Genomic DNA, 17,940 nt, shown 5'->3' on the forward strand with positions numbered 1-17,940 from the left:
TAAGCTGCCAAGGAATTATGAAAAGGCACTTGAAGTCATTGACAAACATCTGGTACTGCAGATCCATGCGTGTTTTTATGTTTGAAAATTTGAATATTCGATGTTTTTACTCGTACTTTTCAGAATTGGTTGTCTCACCTTTTTGCATTGGCTCATTGATAGATGTATTGGCCTAAGCTTCTTATACACAAAACAAAGCAACGATTGACCAAAATGACCCAGATGCGGATACGCATGAGGAAACTTGCGTTGAAGACAAGGTATGAACTATGAAGTTGAATTGTTTGTTGTTTATCGTCTTTTAATGTCAAGGAATGCCTAATTTCTCCATAGTAAGGTCATCTCTGTGGTGCTCTAAATTGTTTATTAATTGATTTCTGCTTGTGGTTTGGAGCATATAGGGTCAGTTTGTATTGGCTTTTGAAAAAAGTACTTATTTTTTTCATCTTTTTTAGGAAGATTTTTTTTAATAGACAAAAGCTATTTCACATTTGGATAGGTCTTCTTTTAAATTGTTTTCAAGTATTAAAAACGTCTTTTGCTTTTGTTTTTTTTTTTTAAAGCAAGGTATTGTTAGTTTTTAGAAAAAGCAAATAATTTTCTTTTTTTAATAAAAGTACTTCTTTAAAAAGATGTTAAAATTGAATAAAAGTACTTTATTTTTGAAAAAAAAGTACTTTTTTTAACTCAAAAGCCAATCCAAACCAACACAAATTATGATTAGTCAAGATCTGTATGTGGGAGGAAAACATATAATTAGTTATGATTTATGAAGAAATGAAATTTTGTTGAAATGAATTTACCATTTAAATTCAATCTTGTGGACATATCAATTAAATCTGAGTGATGAAGATTGTCTACTAACAGTGAGTTTTGGTACGCATTATAGAATAATGAAATTGTCTTTGAATCTGAGGCTTCATTTAGATCCAAGCTATCAATATAGTCTGATATATATATATATATTTAAGCAGACATAAAGTCAACTACTGGACATCGTGGAAACCAGATAAGCGAAATAGATGTTTGGCTGCTACCAACATGCTTAATTCTGTGTTACAATCTCATATTGTGTCTGGAGTCTACCCCACCTGTTCCACCCCAGGAGAGGTTAAGATAGGATAGGATAGGATATACAAGTTTGATAATCATTGAAGATGTGAGAAACTTGAAATCTATTTGTGCATATATGTAGCTTGTGTCTTCCTTGGGCTAATATTGTTTGTGATTATAGGGATTCATCAGATTTTTGTTAATTGATCTGTTTTCCTACAATTACAAAATTACATACATATAACAAATTTTCTTCTCTTTCATCAATTATTTATTTATCTTTTGTGTGCTCTCGTTGAAAGTTAATTTCAGTTTCTCCATATTACTGATCTAATTTATCATGTTTATAATGGTTGTCTTAAAGGGAGAAAATAATGACAACTCCGAGGAAGGAGATAAAGAGAGAGGCTAGAAGACAAGAGAAGGCTGAAAAGGCAGCTTTGTTAGAAAAGGTTATAGTTAATACTAGTGTTTCCTGCACACATGAATTTTGTGTTGTATTTGGTTTCCTCACCAGTGCTTATATTTTACTTAGTCTATTGAGAAAGAGCTACTGGAGCGCCTTCAAAAAGGAGTTTATCAACAAAGTGACATTTACAATTATCCTATTGAACAATACAATAAAGTTCTTGATATGGACAACCTTCAACCTGCTGAGGAAGAGGAGGAGGTATGCATCTGCATTTTCTGTTGTCGTATATGTTTCATGCAAAACTGTTTGAAATTTTACTTGAACAATATGTTGCCTTGTATTTAACTTCTTTTTCGTTTTTGGTTATTAAACAGGAAGCAGAGATAGAGTATGTGGAAGGTTATGATGAACTTGAAGAGGAAGATGACATGGAGGATTTTGTTAATTTTAGAATTGATGATGCTGGTGGCGATGACAATGATGAAAATGGTAAGGATTAGACAGTTCAGTTTAGAGAATAGATCTTAAAGCAATTTCAAAAAATATTCTTTAATGGAAAGAAATTTTTATTTTGCATTGTTCAAATCCAGTTTCATGGATTTTGGATTGGATATGATTGTGTGATGGTTGCAACCTATTCACCCAGTGATTTCAGCAAAATATATTCCTCAATGTTTAATTGAGACCTGAAAACCAAGTAATATATAAATCCAATACCAATATGCGGGATTACAAGAGTGATAAGAAAGTTTAGGAAGTTGTAGAGAAGTATTTGGTGGGGTTTTCTATGATTATATGTATAAAGTACGAGTGAAGGGATACCGAGAAGTATTGATGTGAACTAACTGGAAGTAGAATTGGAGGATATATTCAGGAACAAAACTGAGCTATACTACATTTGAGGCCTGAGCAATGTCATACCAACTTCCCTCACATAGTCACCAAATAGTCTCCTAGCTTGGAGTTGGTAATTTTGGCCGAGACCTTTGCCCATTTCTACTACTTGTGAATCTACAGCTATGTGTTCCTCAGTGTTTTGCTGGTTCTTTCTGTTATTGCCCTTTTTTATCATAACAGATTGATATTTTAGTGAGTCAAGTGATTCATTTCATCTGAGCTGGAAAAACATCATAATCACATATCAGAGTGGTATTTTCTCATCAAATATACTGTAATTTTGATGCCATTTGTTGTACATTCCAACATATTTGTTGGCTTCTAGCAAACAAAATAAAATAAATGTCATATAACAGTTACCATGATATAATACATTTCTTTTGACTAGTGTTGTCTATTATTTTTCTTATATGTTGGAGGTGAAAAGCTGTGCATGTGGAGTTGGAGCTCTGTGGTTGAGTTTAGAAAAATGAGATAAACTAGGAAATGAATGCATTTGAAAATCAAAAGCATAACAGAGTTTTCTAATGCAGCTGGAAGCTCTGAAGATGAAGAGGCAGAAGCAGCTGCTCAGAGAAGGGTGAAACGGAAGAATAAGTTAGCTTCAATGAAATCTGAGAAGGATTCTGTTGATCTTAAATCAAAGAAGGCAAAGGTCCTTGTTGAGGTAAATCTATATTGCTCCCTTCAATTGAAAAAATGATATCATTTCTCTTTTAAACGCTGGTTTTTGTTCTGATATGAATTAATTTCTGTAAACGAAAACTTGTCCAGAAGTTAACCACTTCTTAATGGTGCTTTAGGGTATAGGGATTCCAAAATTAATAAATAGATGATGCCATAGACTAGATCTTTTATTGATCTGCCTGTATGTATATACTCAATGATCGCAGAATGCATAATTTTCCTTAAGATTTTGGGATTGAAAAAAGAATTGAATGCTCCACTTAAGGAAACTATTTACAAAACCCAATTGCTTCAGCTTTCAGCTTTATGTTATTTGTACTTCCGTTATCAATGTACTAACAATGATTTGTGATTGGTCAAATCCTTGTTCGTACAATCCTACTCGCGATTGATATATAAACATCTGTGATTGATATATAAACTTCTGGTTATGTTTTGCTTATAACAAGAACATACCAATTGTGTTTCTTTGCAACCTGATATTACAACCATGATTTCTCATTTCAGGTTGAGCGTGATGATGCCGATGAAAGACAAAGGGAGGTATCAGTACGGTAGTTGCACTTGGTGACTCGGCACTGGTCATTGATAGGAGAGGAAAGGAGAGGTGCGATAGGAGAAACAAAATTTTGGTTCAGTTTTATTAGTTTGTTTTGTACCCAGACGAGAAGAAAGCACAGAAATTCATTTTTCTTTTTTATTTTTAATTTTATTTCCAACTTTTGAAGGGCAGTGTTGTCAAATTTCATAACACGAGTCTAGGTTGGTTGGAAATTGGAATAGCATGGAGCTTCAGCATCTCAATCCAATGTTGGTCTCCGTTATATGACGGGGGAGTAATGGTGTACTAAAATCTTGGATAACATGTAACATGGTGTTTGACTGTTTGCTATATTTAGATCCGTTAATACTATGTACCAAAACAAAGCTGAGACTCCTTAAGGTAAGACATGTTATATTTTACTAATATGAATGAATACAAACTCTCTTGGAAAAGTATTTGATGGAGTTGTCTATAATAGTTCCATTATCAAAAATATTTAAAAAAAATGTCTCAATTCATTTATCTGTATTTATTAATAATATTTTTGAAAATCGCATATGGACTCCACCACGTCCTTAACTCATGGAATCCCTCTGCCTCTGCAGACTCCTCCAACTTCCCTACCTGGGAGGGAGTGGTTTGTGACGAGGTATCCAAAAACGTAACTGCCATCATCCTCGACTGCCTCTGTCTAGGCTGCAAGCTCAAGTTTCATGTTCTTACTCTGCAACTTCAGCCTCTCTGGTAACCAACTCACCGGTCGCCTATCTACCTCCTTCTTCACCCACCACCTCGATCTCTCACACATCTTCTACAACCGCATCCTGCACGGATTAATGATCTAGGGGCCTCGTCCATGTCCAGCTCTCCCTTAACCGCTTTAAGGGTGGCTTTCCTAGCACCTCCAAAACCTCTGCGACTCAGGGTCCTCTATTTACACTCCATTGAACGCTGGGATGACATAGCTGATGTTCTTGTTGCTGTTCACTATGTATAACATGTTGATTTGAGCGCAAACCAGTTTTACGGTACCATCTCTTTTTTCGTTGAGAATGCTCTTCTATTGCTAACGCCCTTCATTTCTTCACCCTCAGCGGTAATGAGCCTTTCTTCGGTGGAGAATCCAATTAGCTATTTTGGAACTTGTAACTGATGAATTTGGGAATAACTCCATCGCAGTAAAGCTTCCCTCTTTTGGACTGTCGTTGGGTGTGGATCACCCTCTTTTGGAGTTTAAACTTAATTTTCAGAAGTTGGTGATTATTAATAAGAAAGTGAGGTGGGACAATCCTGTAATTATTTTTGTAGTTCATCAAATGAAACTCTCACATGCAACTCCATCAAATACTTTGCCAACTCTCTTTATCCAAAAAGCATAATATTTATATCCCCGAGTAGTCTTTTTGTATTAGGATTAATTTCTACATACAAGTGTTTTGCGCTTACAAGCTTTACAAGTCTGAAGAAAACAAAATCCACTAAACGTGCTGCTTATGTTACGTGCCTCTTTAACAAACTTTTAAATCAATTCAAATCAATTAACGCGCAAATATATAACTTCCATTTTTCAAAAGATTTCGTTTTTTTTTTTCGAATTTCTTGCCAAATTTGTTGGATCTCCTTCTTGCTTCGTTTTTTTTTTTCAATTTTCATGGTTTCTAAAATCAAGCTTTGAAATTGTTTTGAAGATAATGGAACTTTAAAAATACACCCAAACGATTATAGAAATACCCTCAAACGATTACATAAATACACCCAACGGTTACAGAAAGGATTATAGAAATACACCTAAACGGTTACAGAAATATACCCAAAGGAATTAAGAAATACACCCAAAACATGGGAGAGACAGTATATTTCTTCTTGAAATCTTTTAATGTTTTGCTGGTTAAAGATGAGGCACATGGCAGAGACAATCTAGAAAAAAAAAACTAGAAGAACAGTACCTTGAATAATGTTTCTTCGTTTTTTCTGGTGATTTTTTATGGAGATTTGTATCTTTTCTTCTTGATTTCTTATACTCTTTGCGAGGACTTGGAACGTGTCTTTTGTTTCGAATGTCACTTGATTCTTGACAGTTTGCGTTTTGATTGAGGAAGAAGAGGAAGAGTGCGGCATAATGAACGCGTGCGTTAGACGCTCGATTTTAAAGGAGGGGTGCGCGTGTTTTTTCTTGAACTTGGACCAACTTGTATAGCTTGTAAGCCAAAAAGGCTTGACTGTGTAACAGGCCTCTTTATATTATTGCTTTTTGATGGAAACAATTGTTTAGTTTAGTTGTAGATATGGTTAGGAAATTATTTTATAAGATATTGTTGTAAGAGAAAGTTACTATATTTTACAAGATTACGTTTATGTTATATAACTTTTATCTTTTTCTACTATTTCTTTGTAGCAATGAGGATTTAGTACCGTAACAATTTAAGTAATACGGTTTTTTTTCTTATGAGGATCTTTTATTGAGCAATCTTATATTGCCAGTAAATAATATCATTTTTGACTAACATTTTTTACTAACATTTGCATTTATATTTACCAGAATTTGCACATATGAATCAATACAGTTTGCACTCACATTTTTCAGAATTCACATACATAAATTAGTAAAATTTCATTTGTTAAACTTCAACTACTATTGAAGCATTTGAGATTTCGAGATAAAGGAAGCTCTAAAGCGGATGAAAAATGGCAGGACAATAAAACCGATAATATTCCGATTGAAGTTTGGAAGGGCCTTGGAGAGAAAAGCATCAGTTAGTTAACCAAGCTTTTTAATGAGATTTTAAGGTAAAAAAAGATGTTAGATGAGTGGAAAAAAGCACATTGATACTTGTTCCGAGGGTTACTGATTCAGGCCGGAATGTGAGGTCCAGGTCCCTTTGAGTGGCAGCATCCAATCTTTTTGGATGCTGAGGTGTCGCCTGTCTGAGTTCCTTGTGAGGAGGTGGGGGATGGTACCTGCAAGAGACTCCGATACTTAAGTTAGTAAGGGCTTTAAGCAGGTTTTTAGTAGATTGGAGCGTGAATTATACCTGGGGGGAGGGTACCAGTGTATTTATAGTAGAGTAGATAACTACCTTTGTTGGGTAGTTCTATCTTTTTTGATAGATAAGCATTCCCTTTATCTTGGGAGTTTGTTGGGGATTCTCCTTCTAGATGAGGTATAGATTTAAGGGGGTAGTTACTTGTTTAGTCAAGTAGAGCTGCGCCTTTATGTCGATGTCTAACCTCTTTAAAGAGGTCGGACTTGTCATGAAGTCCACCTTTATTGGTAGGCCTTTTTGGGTTATTGGGCTTGACTTTTATTTTTTGGGTCAGGGTATGAACAGTGCCCCTACTTGAGTCTGTTTCTTTTACAGGTCGGGCTCATGCATTTCGTGGCTTCTATTAGGGAGGTCAGGTCTTGATCTTGTCGGTGACACCCGACTTCATTTGATTTTTTGAACGTTGGGGTTTTAATGACCGTCGAATTCTGTGCGGTGGTTTGCTCTTGGGGATTCACGCTCTTTAAAGAGGGGGTAAAAGAGCCGTTTCTGATTCGTTGTTCCTAACAAAGGGGAGTTTTTAGCCCCTCTTCTTCTTTTTGTTTGTTTCTGAGAAGCTGTTTTGCTTTCTTCTTTACCAAAGTATTCTCCATGTCATTTCATCCGGTTCTGTTTCTTCGAGATTTCTCAATCTTGGCAGCATGAAGGGTTATCTGTTCTTGTCGGCATGAAGAGGATTGTTCGCGTTTTGTTGTTCTTTAGACGTGCTCTTCCTTTCTTCCTTACGGTCTTCTTCAATGTTGGTTCCTTTTCTTTTTCCTCAGGCTTCTCCTTTCTGATTGCATGTGAGTTGCTTTGTTGTTGGCTTTGCTTTGAGATGGAGGTCTTACGATCTGGAGGCTAGGTGTCTGACTTTCTTTTACTGACTTCGAGATGGAGGTCTTACGATCTTCCAATCTTACCCCTTCTCAGCTGCACTCAAATTCTTGGGCCTTTATGAAAATGTTTCAGCTCTTGTGTCAAGGATTGGATGTTCAGCCTTCTTTGAATGTTTTCTTCTACCTTTTTGTAGCCACCAAACCGTATAGTTCAACCAAGAAGTTGGGGTGGATATCTTTCCGAGCTATACAAGGTTGGAAGGCGTTTTCCATCTTTGACTACTCCTTTCACGACTTTAAATACAACTTCTTTAAGGTCAAGGGTATAGTGGGTGTCCGATCTTTCTTCTTGTTTGAGAACCGGGAAAGCTTGTTCCCTTTGTATTGATAGGACACCTTTGAGATTGTTATGCATGATCTTTCTAACTTAGATGATTTAGAAAGGGGGGTAGTAGAATTTATTCTGGGTACCTGGGGTCAAGATCTTCATTTGGACACAAAGAGGTATTTGGGGATCCTAGCCTTCTGAAGTCGGACATTGGTAGTGCCTCTTCCCTTGCCTTTTAGTTTATTCTCGTTTATTAGATGTTGATTTGAATCATATCATGTTTTGTTATTGCAGAGGTTATGGCTCTTAAATCTGCTATGAAGTTCTTCGGAACACCAAAAAGACGATGGTGGCTCAGAACCTCTAGTTGCAAAAGGAGGTCGAGGATGGTCCTTCATAGCAGGAGATTGGTAATTCTACCTGATCTATGCCATGGAAGAGGTCGGGGTCGAGTCCTTCTGATCCGAAAATTATTATCCCGACCTCCCTTTCCCAGCTTATCTCTTCAGACTCCACTTCTTCGTCTCCTTCATCCACAGAATCACCTCCCAAAATACAGAAACTTGATGAAGAAGAGAGCATCTATACCAAGAATTTCGATGCTTTGTCCTGGGGAGAGGAGAACCTCGTCCCTCATCAGCGCATGAGTATGGATGATGTGGTGATCCAGAATCATCTCCAGACCCTGCCCTGTGGGGGTCTCCATCTCATTGGAGTATGCTCTCAACTTTCCAAGGAGTTGCAAAGTTCTCCGATTCAAGCTACTTCTGAGGCTTTGGTAGCTGCCCGAGTCGACATGGAGAGGCTGAGTGAAATCAAGGTGGAGTTGGAGAAAGAGAGGGACACCTTGAAGGCTGACTTGGAAAGAGCTCGGGAGAGGACGAACAAGTCAGAAGCAGCTGCTGCATTGGCCGAGGAGAAAGCCAAGACATACCAGGAAAGCTATACTAAGGTCTTTGGGGAGAGGCTGGCTCAGGAGAAGGAACTAGAGAAACTGAAAGAGGAGTTGGCTGGGTTCCATGAGACGGCTGCCTTGGGTATGGATGAAATGTTTGAGAACCTTGAAGCCCAAGTTAAGGTTTTGGCCCCCGACCTCGATCTATGCTTTTTAGTACGGATAATATAGTGGTGGACGGGAAGATCGTTCCTGCAGTTGATTAAGAGGATGAGGAGGTGCCTACCCAGGATCCGCAGTCTTTTGGAGCTCGAGCCAGTCTGTCTTCCACCTCGGGACCTCCGATAGCTCCGACTTCCTCCTTGGGAGCCTCACTTGAAGATATTGCTGTTTCCGTGCTACCTTCTTCTCCCCAAAGGGATGAAGCTACTGGCGAGAAACTTAACCCCCTTTTCAGCAAGGAGGCTTGAGTTCTTTTCAAATCTCTTTTATTATTTTGTAGTAGCCCGACCTGTAGGCTTTCAAAACAATCTGGTTTGTAGCAATTGGTAGCTTCGTAAGCACTTTGCTTCTATTGTTTAGTTGTTTGTTTCACAACCTTTATTAAGCAATGTCCAGAACTCTTTTATGTAGTACCTTTTTGCCTTAGTAATGCACATTGTGTTTTAATTCTTGAGTTTTTGTTTGTTAATTTCCTTTAATAGGCCTGAATTCAAGTAGTCAGTCTTTGCTTAGTTACTTTTGCAACTCCATTTTTGTTCCTACCTGTTTTGAGGTCACTTTTTTACGAGTTAGTTATATAACTTCTTACATTTACTTGTACTTCGTCGTTTTATCTTGCCGACCATTTTAGGTCGGTCAATGATTTTTATAGTTTGTCGAGCTTAAGTTAATGTGTTTCAGATAGGAAACTTTAAAAAAGAAATAGATCAGGAATCTTTTATTATTGTTTAGAGAATTCCTTTACAGAGCTATATACTAAAAGCTTTGGTACCCCTAGTCCTTGTACTTGTGCCTCATTAAAAAATCCTTATTTCTTGGGAAAAAGAGTGCACTTAGGTACAAGGCTTTTAGCTGTAGTATCTTTTTAGGTTACAAGCGTGCCAAGACCTCAGGAGCTCCCGTCCTTGGAGGTCGGACACCTTATACGAACCTTTACTTAGAACCTCTATTATCCTATAAGGTCCCTTCCAGTTGGCAGCTAGCTTCCGTTCACCCGACTTCTATCTTCCAATGTCGTTCTGAATCAAGACGAGGTCATTGATGGTGAACCTCCTTTTGATTACCTTCTTGTTGTACCTTAGAGCCATCCTCTACTTTAGAGCTTCTTCCTTAATCTGAGATTTTTCTCGCACTTCATATAGGAGGTCGACCTCTTCTCTCTGAGCCTGGGCATTAGCTCTTTCGTCATAAAATAGAACTCTATGTGATTCTTCAGCTATTTCAATGGGGATTACTGCTTCCATTCCGCATGCGAGTCGGAAGGGTGTTTTTCCCGTTGTGGAATGTGGAATAGTTCGATAAGCCCACAAGACTTGAGGGAGCTCGTCAGCCCAAGCTCCTTTCGCGTCTTGTAATCAACGCTTTAACCCAACCAATATGACTTTGTTGGTAGCTTCAGCTTGTCCATTGGCTTGAGGGTGCTCTACGGACGTGAACTCGTGCTTGATTTTCAAGTCGGACACTAGGTTTCTGAAGGTCGAGTCGGTAAATTGGGTTCTATTATCCGTGGTGATGGAACGGGGAATTCCAAACCTTGTGACTATATTTTTATACAAGAATTTCTGACTTCTTTGAGCAGTGATGGTCGCCAATAGTTTTACCTCAATCCACTTAGTAAAATAGTCAACCCCTACTATGAGGTACTTGACTTGGCCTGTGGCTTGGGGGAATGGTCCAAGTAGATCCAACTCCCATTTAGCAAATGGCCAAGGTGAGGTGACGCTGATGAGTTCCTCAGGAGGTGCTACATGGAAATTGGCATGTTTTTGACAAGGTAGGCATGTTTTGACGAACTCGGCCGCTTCTTTTTGTAAGGTCAGCCAGAAGAAGCCAGTTCGGATTACTTATTTAGCTAGTGACCAACCGCCTAGGTGATTTCTACATATACCACTATGTACGTCCTCCGAGACTTCCTTCATGCTGGAGGTCGAGACGTATCTTAAGAAGGGTGTTGAAATCCCTCTTTTGTATAGGATATTGTGAAATAGGGTATAGTTTTGTACCTCCTTTATAAGCCTTTTAGCATCCTTTTTATCGTTGGAGAGCAAGTCGAATTTGAGGTAACTGACTATGGGAGCCATCCATCCTAGGTGTTGATTGTGTATGGTCAACACTTCTTCTTCCTTTGATATGGATGGCTTTTGTAGGGTTTTCTGAATAAGACTTCTATTATTGTCCCCTGCCTTGGTGCTGGCTAGTTTTGATAAGGCATCAGCTCGGAAATTATATTCCCGAGTTATATGTCGGACATCACTTTCAGAAAAGTGTGTCAACTGTTCTCGTATTTCATCCAGATACTTCTTCATAGTGGGGTCTTTAGTTTGGTAGGTGTTATTAATTTGTGAAGTTATTACTTGTAAGTCACTGAATACTACTACATTTTCTATCTCCACTTCTTTAGCCATCTTCAAACTAGCAAATAGAACTTCATATTCTGTCTGAGTATTACAAACTTTACAAATGATTCAGATTCATATGACGCCACTAAGATGACACACAAAAAAAAAGTGAATTCTTATATTGGCACGAGGTCTACCAGCAAAGCTTCAATGTGCTCTTTCATTACTCCTCCAGCATGTGTATAGCTATTTTCATCTTTGTACATCACAGCCATGTATCTTGCTAAGTTGACCACACGCACCAGAAAAGGCATTGGAATTTGAGTTGGCCTAAGACATTCCTCGTTAATATCCTTCCAAGCATCTGTTACTCTTTTTTGTGATTCTTGAATAGCTTCTTCTCTTGATACACCATGTTCTTTCATATAACATTCTAGAACTGAGACAACATGTCCTCTTTCTTGTTCAAACTGATCAAACAAGATGTTTGTGATTAAAATATCTAATTTAAAATTTGTTGAAACCAATTTAGGTGTTATACTGTAAATTCAATTACGCATGCAGTCTAATTCTTGTATACTATTTATGTTGTGCATATAAAATACCTCATTGGAGACAATGTCGTCCATGATCCTGCAAATAATGGAAGAAGCTTTAACTATTTTGGGTTCACTAGCAACCCATTTGAAAATATCTTGTGTGGCACCTTCTTCCATTTCTATATAAGAAGCAGTTGTAAGCAATGGATAAGTGCATGATATGGTTGATGTATGGATGTAGTCCTCTGTTGTGGGTGTATAATTGTTGTTGAACCATCTCGCCTCACCCATGTAGGCTTGGACTACTTTTTTAAACTGCCACATCAAGATTCCTTTGTTAAATACTTAAATGAGAACACCAATTTGAATGTAACCTCAGCTACTCATAAATTTCATTACTCAAAATTCAATGTGATGGATGATGCATTTGCAGGATAAACATTAACTTTTATGTATATAATCCAAAATAGCGGATATTTCACCAAAAATAGCCTTCAATTATTAAATCGTTAAACTATTCTCTAAATTTGTTAACAATAAAGTAACAAAAGATTTCATCTTTAGAAATAGCGGCAATTTGCAACCGCCACAAATCTAAACCACCACAACATAGATATAGTAGTGGTTACTGGTTATGCCAATGCCACGAATCTCTTTGCAGACGACATTAAGATTGACAGTCAAGCAAATGTCATGAAATCGTTTAGCAGCAATTTAAAATGGTCGTAAAACATAAAAAACCGTAGCTATTTAGTTCACATATCCCTTGTAGTGAAAATACGATAAAATAACAAGAATATATAATTCTTCTAATTACTACAAGTGACTTTTGTATTTGGTAAACTGTTTGTGTATTTGTTTCAAAAATTTGTTACAATGTTTAGATAATTATTTAGAACATGCATACAAAATATGAAACCAAAATTCGATCTCTATATTTTTTTTCTTTCTAAAAACATTTTTCAAAAATTTCCATTTATTGTAAAATATAAATTTTAAGAATAAAAATATTTAATTTTCTAATCATTCTTATAAACAACCACATCAAAATTTAATCTCTAAAACTTTTTTTAAAAATATATATTGAATGGTTAGGTATTTTTGTTGCATTTTAAAATATTTTGAGAATATTTTTATTATTAACAAATTTGGACGGTGCTTTTGCCAACGATTTGTGTTTAAGATCATTTTTTTTGGTTTAATAGAAAATAACAATAACAAATAATGATATTTGATATGTGTGTTTTTCATTTAAGTTCAATTAGGGATCGGAGTTAACTTTTTTTCAGTCAATTTATTTAAATTTTAAATTTTAGATTTTAAATTTTATATATTTAATTTTAAATTCTAAACCCTAATATAAACTCTTTAAAAAAAAAGACTAAAAAATAAGTTTACAATAAAAATGAACTAATAATATTGACCAATTAAAAATTAATTCTCTATACTTATTTGTTAAGAGGGACGATAGCATTATTATCAGTATATTTATAAAAAAGTTTGGACGATACGCGGTTTTGTGAACTTTTCTTATTATATGAACCTTTTTTCCTTTTTTTTTTTTGTGTGAATTTCTATCTTTCAAATATACCAATGTAGGTGATATTATGTATATCATATCTTGATTTATCATAGTTATATTGATATCATTTTTTTAACAAATTAAAATATTGCAAATGTTTAGTATAATATATCACCTCTTTCATCAAAAGAATAAAAAATCATAATGTAACCTGAATCTCAAAGATGTGAGTCTCATCATACATTTATAAAATACATACATGGATGGATATTAGATATATTGTCACAAATTAAATAATTAACATTTTATAAATCAGGTAATATATTATGTTATGTTTGGTTGACATTAAAGAACATCAATGTCGTATTAGTTTGAATGCTTGATATTATGATATAGTTGAATGACGTGGTTTAATTTCTAATCAATTATTTAAGTTGAGAACACAACCAGTTTTTTGTCAAACAGGAAAAGGGAAAAATGATACATACTTGTTTTTGGTAATAGTCAGTGCAATATACTCGCCTTTCTTTCTCCATTTCTTCTGCCATTTCTTCATAAAATTTCAAGAGAGAACTATATGACAATCTCATGTATTCTGGAAGATCATCCAAGCAACTAATATCCCACCTAAGATCATGTGAAATATTTTTATCTCAAACTTTTCAACTTGAATGAGATGAGACTAGTAGTATATTTAGTGTCAGGGTAAAATATATTTTCTATTCCTAAAGTTTGTAATTTTTTTTATAACATTTTTAGTATTTAATTTTAATCAATTTTATACTTCACGTTTTCAATTTATTTAACTTTATCCTTAACGTTTTCAATTTATTTGAGTCAAAATTATTCTTAAATATTTTCAATTTAGCCCCTATCATTTTAGATAGAATTAATATTATACTTTTGACACAAATAAAAAATATTAAAGACAAACTAAATAAAATTAAATATTAAGAATATTTTTAAAGAAATCAAGAACATTAAAGATAAAAACTATATTTTATTACTCTTTATAATTATATCTGAATCAAAACATATACTCTAAATATATATACACAGCTGGGTATTTACTATTAAATTTTTTTAATTTTTATCATTTTAAAAAATTTAGGATTTAAAGTTTAAGATTTAGTATTTAAAATTTAAAATTTAAGATTTAAAATTTTAGGATGGTCGACCACAGCAATCATCGGAGAGTAATTAGTAACTAGTGACAATAGTGTCAGAAGATGGTCAGCAATAAAATATGAAATTGTATTAATATATTGAGAGTTTAAAAAAAAATAATAAGAAGACTTATGGTAAATATAAAGATAAATTTCAAAAAAAAAAGGTTCACTCAAATTGGCTATCAAAAATGATTTCCTAATTAATCTATTTGTCACTGAAGTTCTGTAATGATAAATATTGATATCCTACCTCTCAATTGCCTGAGTGAAAAGTTCTAGTTCATCAATTGTTCCATATGCATCATATGTATCATCAATGATTGATAACATGCCGAGTGTTTTTGTCATTATTTTTCTTGCTCGACAAAATTGGGGCTCAAAGTAAACACCCAAACTCCAATAGTAGCATTCCACAATCCTATCTCGCACAAATGGTAGTTTCCTAGGTACATCCAACTCCTTCCACCACCTGAAAATAAAAAAAAATAGCGTATTTCAATAAGGAGTAGTATTAGATTCCTGAAAAATAATTTAATTAATTAATTAATAATAGTATAATGCATAATAAATAGAAGAGTTTATGGTTAAGGAGCTTACTTGCAAATATTTCCGGCTTCCATTTGGTACAAGTTTTGTAGGAAATTGAAATCCAATTTTGCTAGAGAGAGTATAATTTTATCATGGGTAGGATCTTGTTCATAAATTGAAATATATTTTCGTGCCTCAAACCTAGGCAAGCCATGGTGGAGAGGTTGACTTAAGCCACGATTGACTTTTGCTGAAAGAGAAGTGCTCAATTGGGTTGTAATGGATTTAAGATGAATCGAAGTGAATACAAGAGCTTCATCTAATATGTTTTCTCCATGAATCCTAAGATGTGAAGCTTCGTATAAGCTTAAGAGTCCCTCAACATCTGTGGCAAGTTTTTCATTGAAATTTCCATGCACATCCTTAAACCTTTTGAACACATCTGAGAGGTTTTATTGAATAACCACAACGTTGAGAAACCATTAGAGGTTATAAATCAACTACAAAAATTAAGGAGGAGTTCATATATAGCATAGAACATAAAGTATATAATTTAGTTTTTGTTATAAAAATATTGTATTTTGAACACAAGTTTTTTGTGTCAGTTATTGGCTACTAGTTAATAGATAGAAGAATTATCTAATGACTAGTTGAAACTGAGTGATAATTTAGAAAAATGCTTTACAGCAAAAATAATTTTTCAAAAAAAAAAACTACCAATGTTAAATATTTGATTATTCTAAAGATTAATTATTTTATTAAAAAGTTGTGTAAAATAACATGATTAAATATACATAAATATAAAATTATTTTTTAATATTTATAGAATATTTTTGTAATTCATAGTACTACTAAATAACTAATATTATTTGTCAATGAATTATAATTTAAATGACATAATTTTTGTATTCTCATTTAAGAATTTCGAATTTAAATCTCACTCTTAATTTTGACAAAAAAAGTAACTAAACACTATTTAACCAATTTAATTTTCAACCAACAACGACCAATGAGACCTAGTAAAATAATTAGAGACAGAAACATTCAAATTTAATGTCTCTCGCACCTTCTCTCTCATCTATATAAAATGAAAAACAATATCCCTAATCTAATCTTGAGCACATCCAAAGCAAAATTAAAACAACATCAAATAAAAAGCAATGGCTGAAATTTTAATTTTAGTATTCATTCAATTATTGAGAGCAAATGCACGCATGAAAAATGTATATGAAATTGTGATAAATAAAAAAAAAGGAAAATGAAAAAAAGATGTATGAGAAAAATGAAAAAAGATGTATGTATGAGAAATGTATGTGAAATTGTGATAAAGAAAAATTAGAAAATGAGAACGAAATGGAAATGAAGAAAAAAAAAAAATATAACTGTGATGGAAGATGGTGAATACAAAGCAAATGGTGATAATGGGAAAGAAAAAAAATTCAATGAAATTGGGACGGAAATGCAAAAGGAAACAAGGAAAACAGTAACTTTTAAAGGAAACTTCACTAAAGAGTAAAATTAGGTATGTATGTAAATTTTTTAAAAAAATATATGTATTGTACGAAATAAATTTTTTTCATGAGGTTTTTACTAAAAAAATAACTCATTCTTCGCCAAAAAAGAAGGATTCACAAATGGTTTACTTGCTGATTTGTGTGGGATCTAATAATTTGTTTAACAGAAAATAAAACAACATCAGTTAAACTAAATTAAAGAAATTATATTTTAAATGTTGGATTTTTTGGTCATTTGTTGGCTGATCAAATATTGGTTAATTAACATTTTAATTTCTTGTACTGCCTTTTAGTGGGGAAAAAAATTGACTAATATTTTATGCAAGAGAAAAATATTAGCCATAAAATTTGTCTCCTTTTTGCCAAACCCCTCAAAAGTTACTAGTTGCACTATTAGTGTTTCCAAATGAAGAAATAATTGATCATTTTGATTAATCTTTCCAAATATCTTGTGAATATAATCAAATAGAGAAAGGATATATTATTTTTTAAGATATTGATTATATATCTGTTTTTCTTTTGTTATTTAATGTTTAGAATAGTAGTTATAGAAAATTGTATCATTATTCATCTGAATAAGAAGAAACAAATCTAAGATAAATAGATAAGCTTGAAACTTACTAGGGGAAACGTAAAATCCTTGTTGCCTTAATAATCTAAAAAGTAAAGCAAGGGAAGCAAGGTTGTCGTCATGATTTATTTCCCCATTTGTGGTATAATCCTTGTGAATTTGTTGTAACACTTCATCAACTTCGCATTCAAAATGATAGTGCAATCCCAAACGACATATTGAGTCAATTAGGTTAAGTTTTGCCAAGGGTTTCTCATCTCTTGCTGTAAGCATTTTGGTCACTTCTTGCTTTAGAGTTTCAATTTGTGCTCCAATATGATCAAGCTCCTGCATGCGTTGAAAAAGATAAAAAGAATAGTTAATGGGCTGTGAATTAAACTATACTTATTAATAATAGCTACCCCAGCAAAGATATTGATGAAGGGATGCCTTAGTATAAGAAATGACCAATTATATTATATTGTATTGGTATCAATATATAAGACCATGTTTTGATAATAATCTCGATACACTAATAGAAAAACATTAACAATAATGGAAGAATAACATAAATAATATAGGCATAAATAAAATTATTTTTTTTAGGTAAATATAATATAAAAATAGACAAAATGTCTGAGAGTCTCAATTTTTATTTATATATGTATTTCTATTGTGTGTCTACTCTCTCACCTTTTAATAACTGTGAGGCATGGTGCCCCTCTCTAGTATAGTAGATGTAATAGGTGTACATATGTTTTTCCTTATTGTCCTATATTTTCATTAGCTTGTGAGGTGATTCAATTAATAGAAGTATTTCAAGTATTTTAAGGATATCAGTATTTTAATAATTTTTATCGTTTATTTTTTTATTATAAT

The 17,940-nt window shown here is 33.8% G+C and overlaps 2 protein-coding genes across 2 annotated transcripts in view; one reads left to right on the top strand and one right to left on the bottom strand.

Moving 5' to 3' along the window:
- Window positions 1–4,048, top strand: part of LOC107489182 (uncharacterized) — a gene marked incomplete in the record, with an annotated part of 6,765 nt that extends 2,717 nt beyond the window's left edge. The window contains 6 exon segments of the mRNA XM_021142641.2: window positions 163–260; window positions 1,418–1,505; window positions 1,589–1,723; window positions 1,840–1,954; window positions 2,896–3,029; window positions 3,557–4,048. Coding sequence (XP_020998300.1) covers window positions 163–260; window positions 1,418–1,505; window positions 1,589–1,723; window positions 1,840–1,954; window positions 2,896–3,029; window positions 3,557–3,607 — 621 coding nt within the window.
- A 7,177-nt stretch (window positions 4,049–11,225) lies between these two features.
- Window positions 11,226–17,940, bottom strand: part of LOC107489181 (probable terpene synthase 2) — a 7,582-nt gene continuing 867 nt past the window's right edge. The window contains exons 2-7 of the mRNA XM_016109949.3: window positions 17,133–17,409; window positions 15,067–15,439; window positions 14,720–14,938; window positions 13,789–13,927; window positions 11,845–12,093; window positions 11,226–11,709 (exon numbers count right to left, since the gene is read on the bottom strand). Of these exons, the coding sequence (XP_015965435.1) occupies window positions 11,416–11,709; window positions 11,845–12,093; window positions 13,789–13,927; window positions 14,720–14,938; window positions 15,067–15,439; window positions 17,133–17,409 (1,551 nt within the window). The 3' untranslated portion in view covers window positions 11,226–11,415. The remainder of the gene's footprint in view (window positions 11,710–11,844; window positions 12,094–13,788; window positions 13,928–14,719; window positions 14,939–15,066; window positions 15,440–17,132; window positions 17,410–17,940) is intronic.

Source organism: Arachis duranensis, chromosome 5, assembly GCF_000817695.3.
Source record: "Arachis duranensis cultivar V14167 chromosome 5, aradu.V14167.gnm2.J7QH, whole genome shotgun sequence".
Classification (NCBI taxonomy): Eukaryota; Viridiplantae; Streptophyta; class Magnoliopsida; order Fabales; family Fabaceae; genus Arachis; species Arachis duranensis.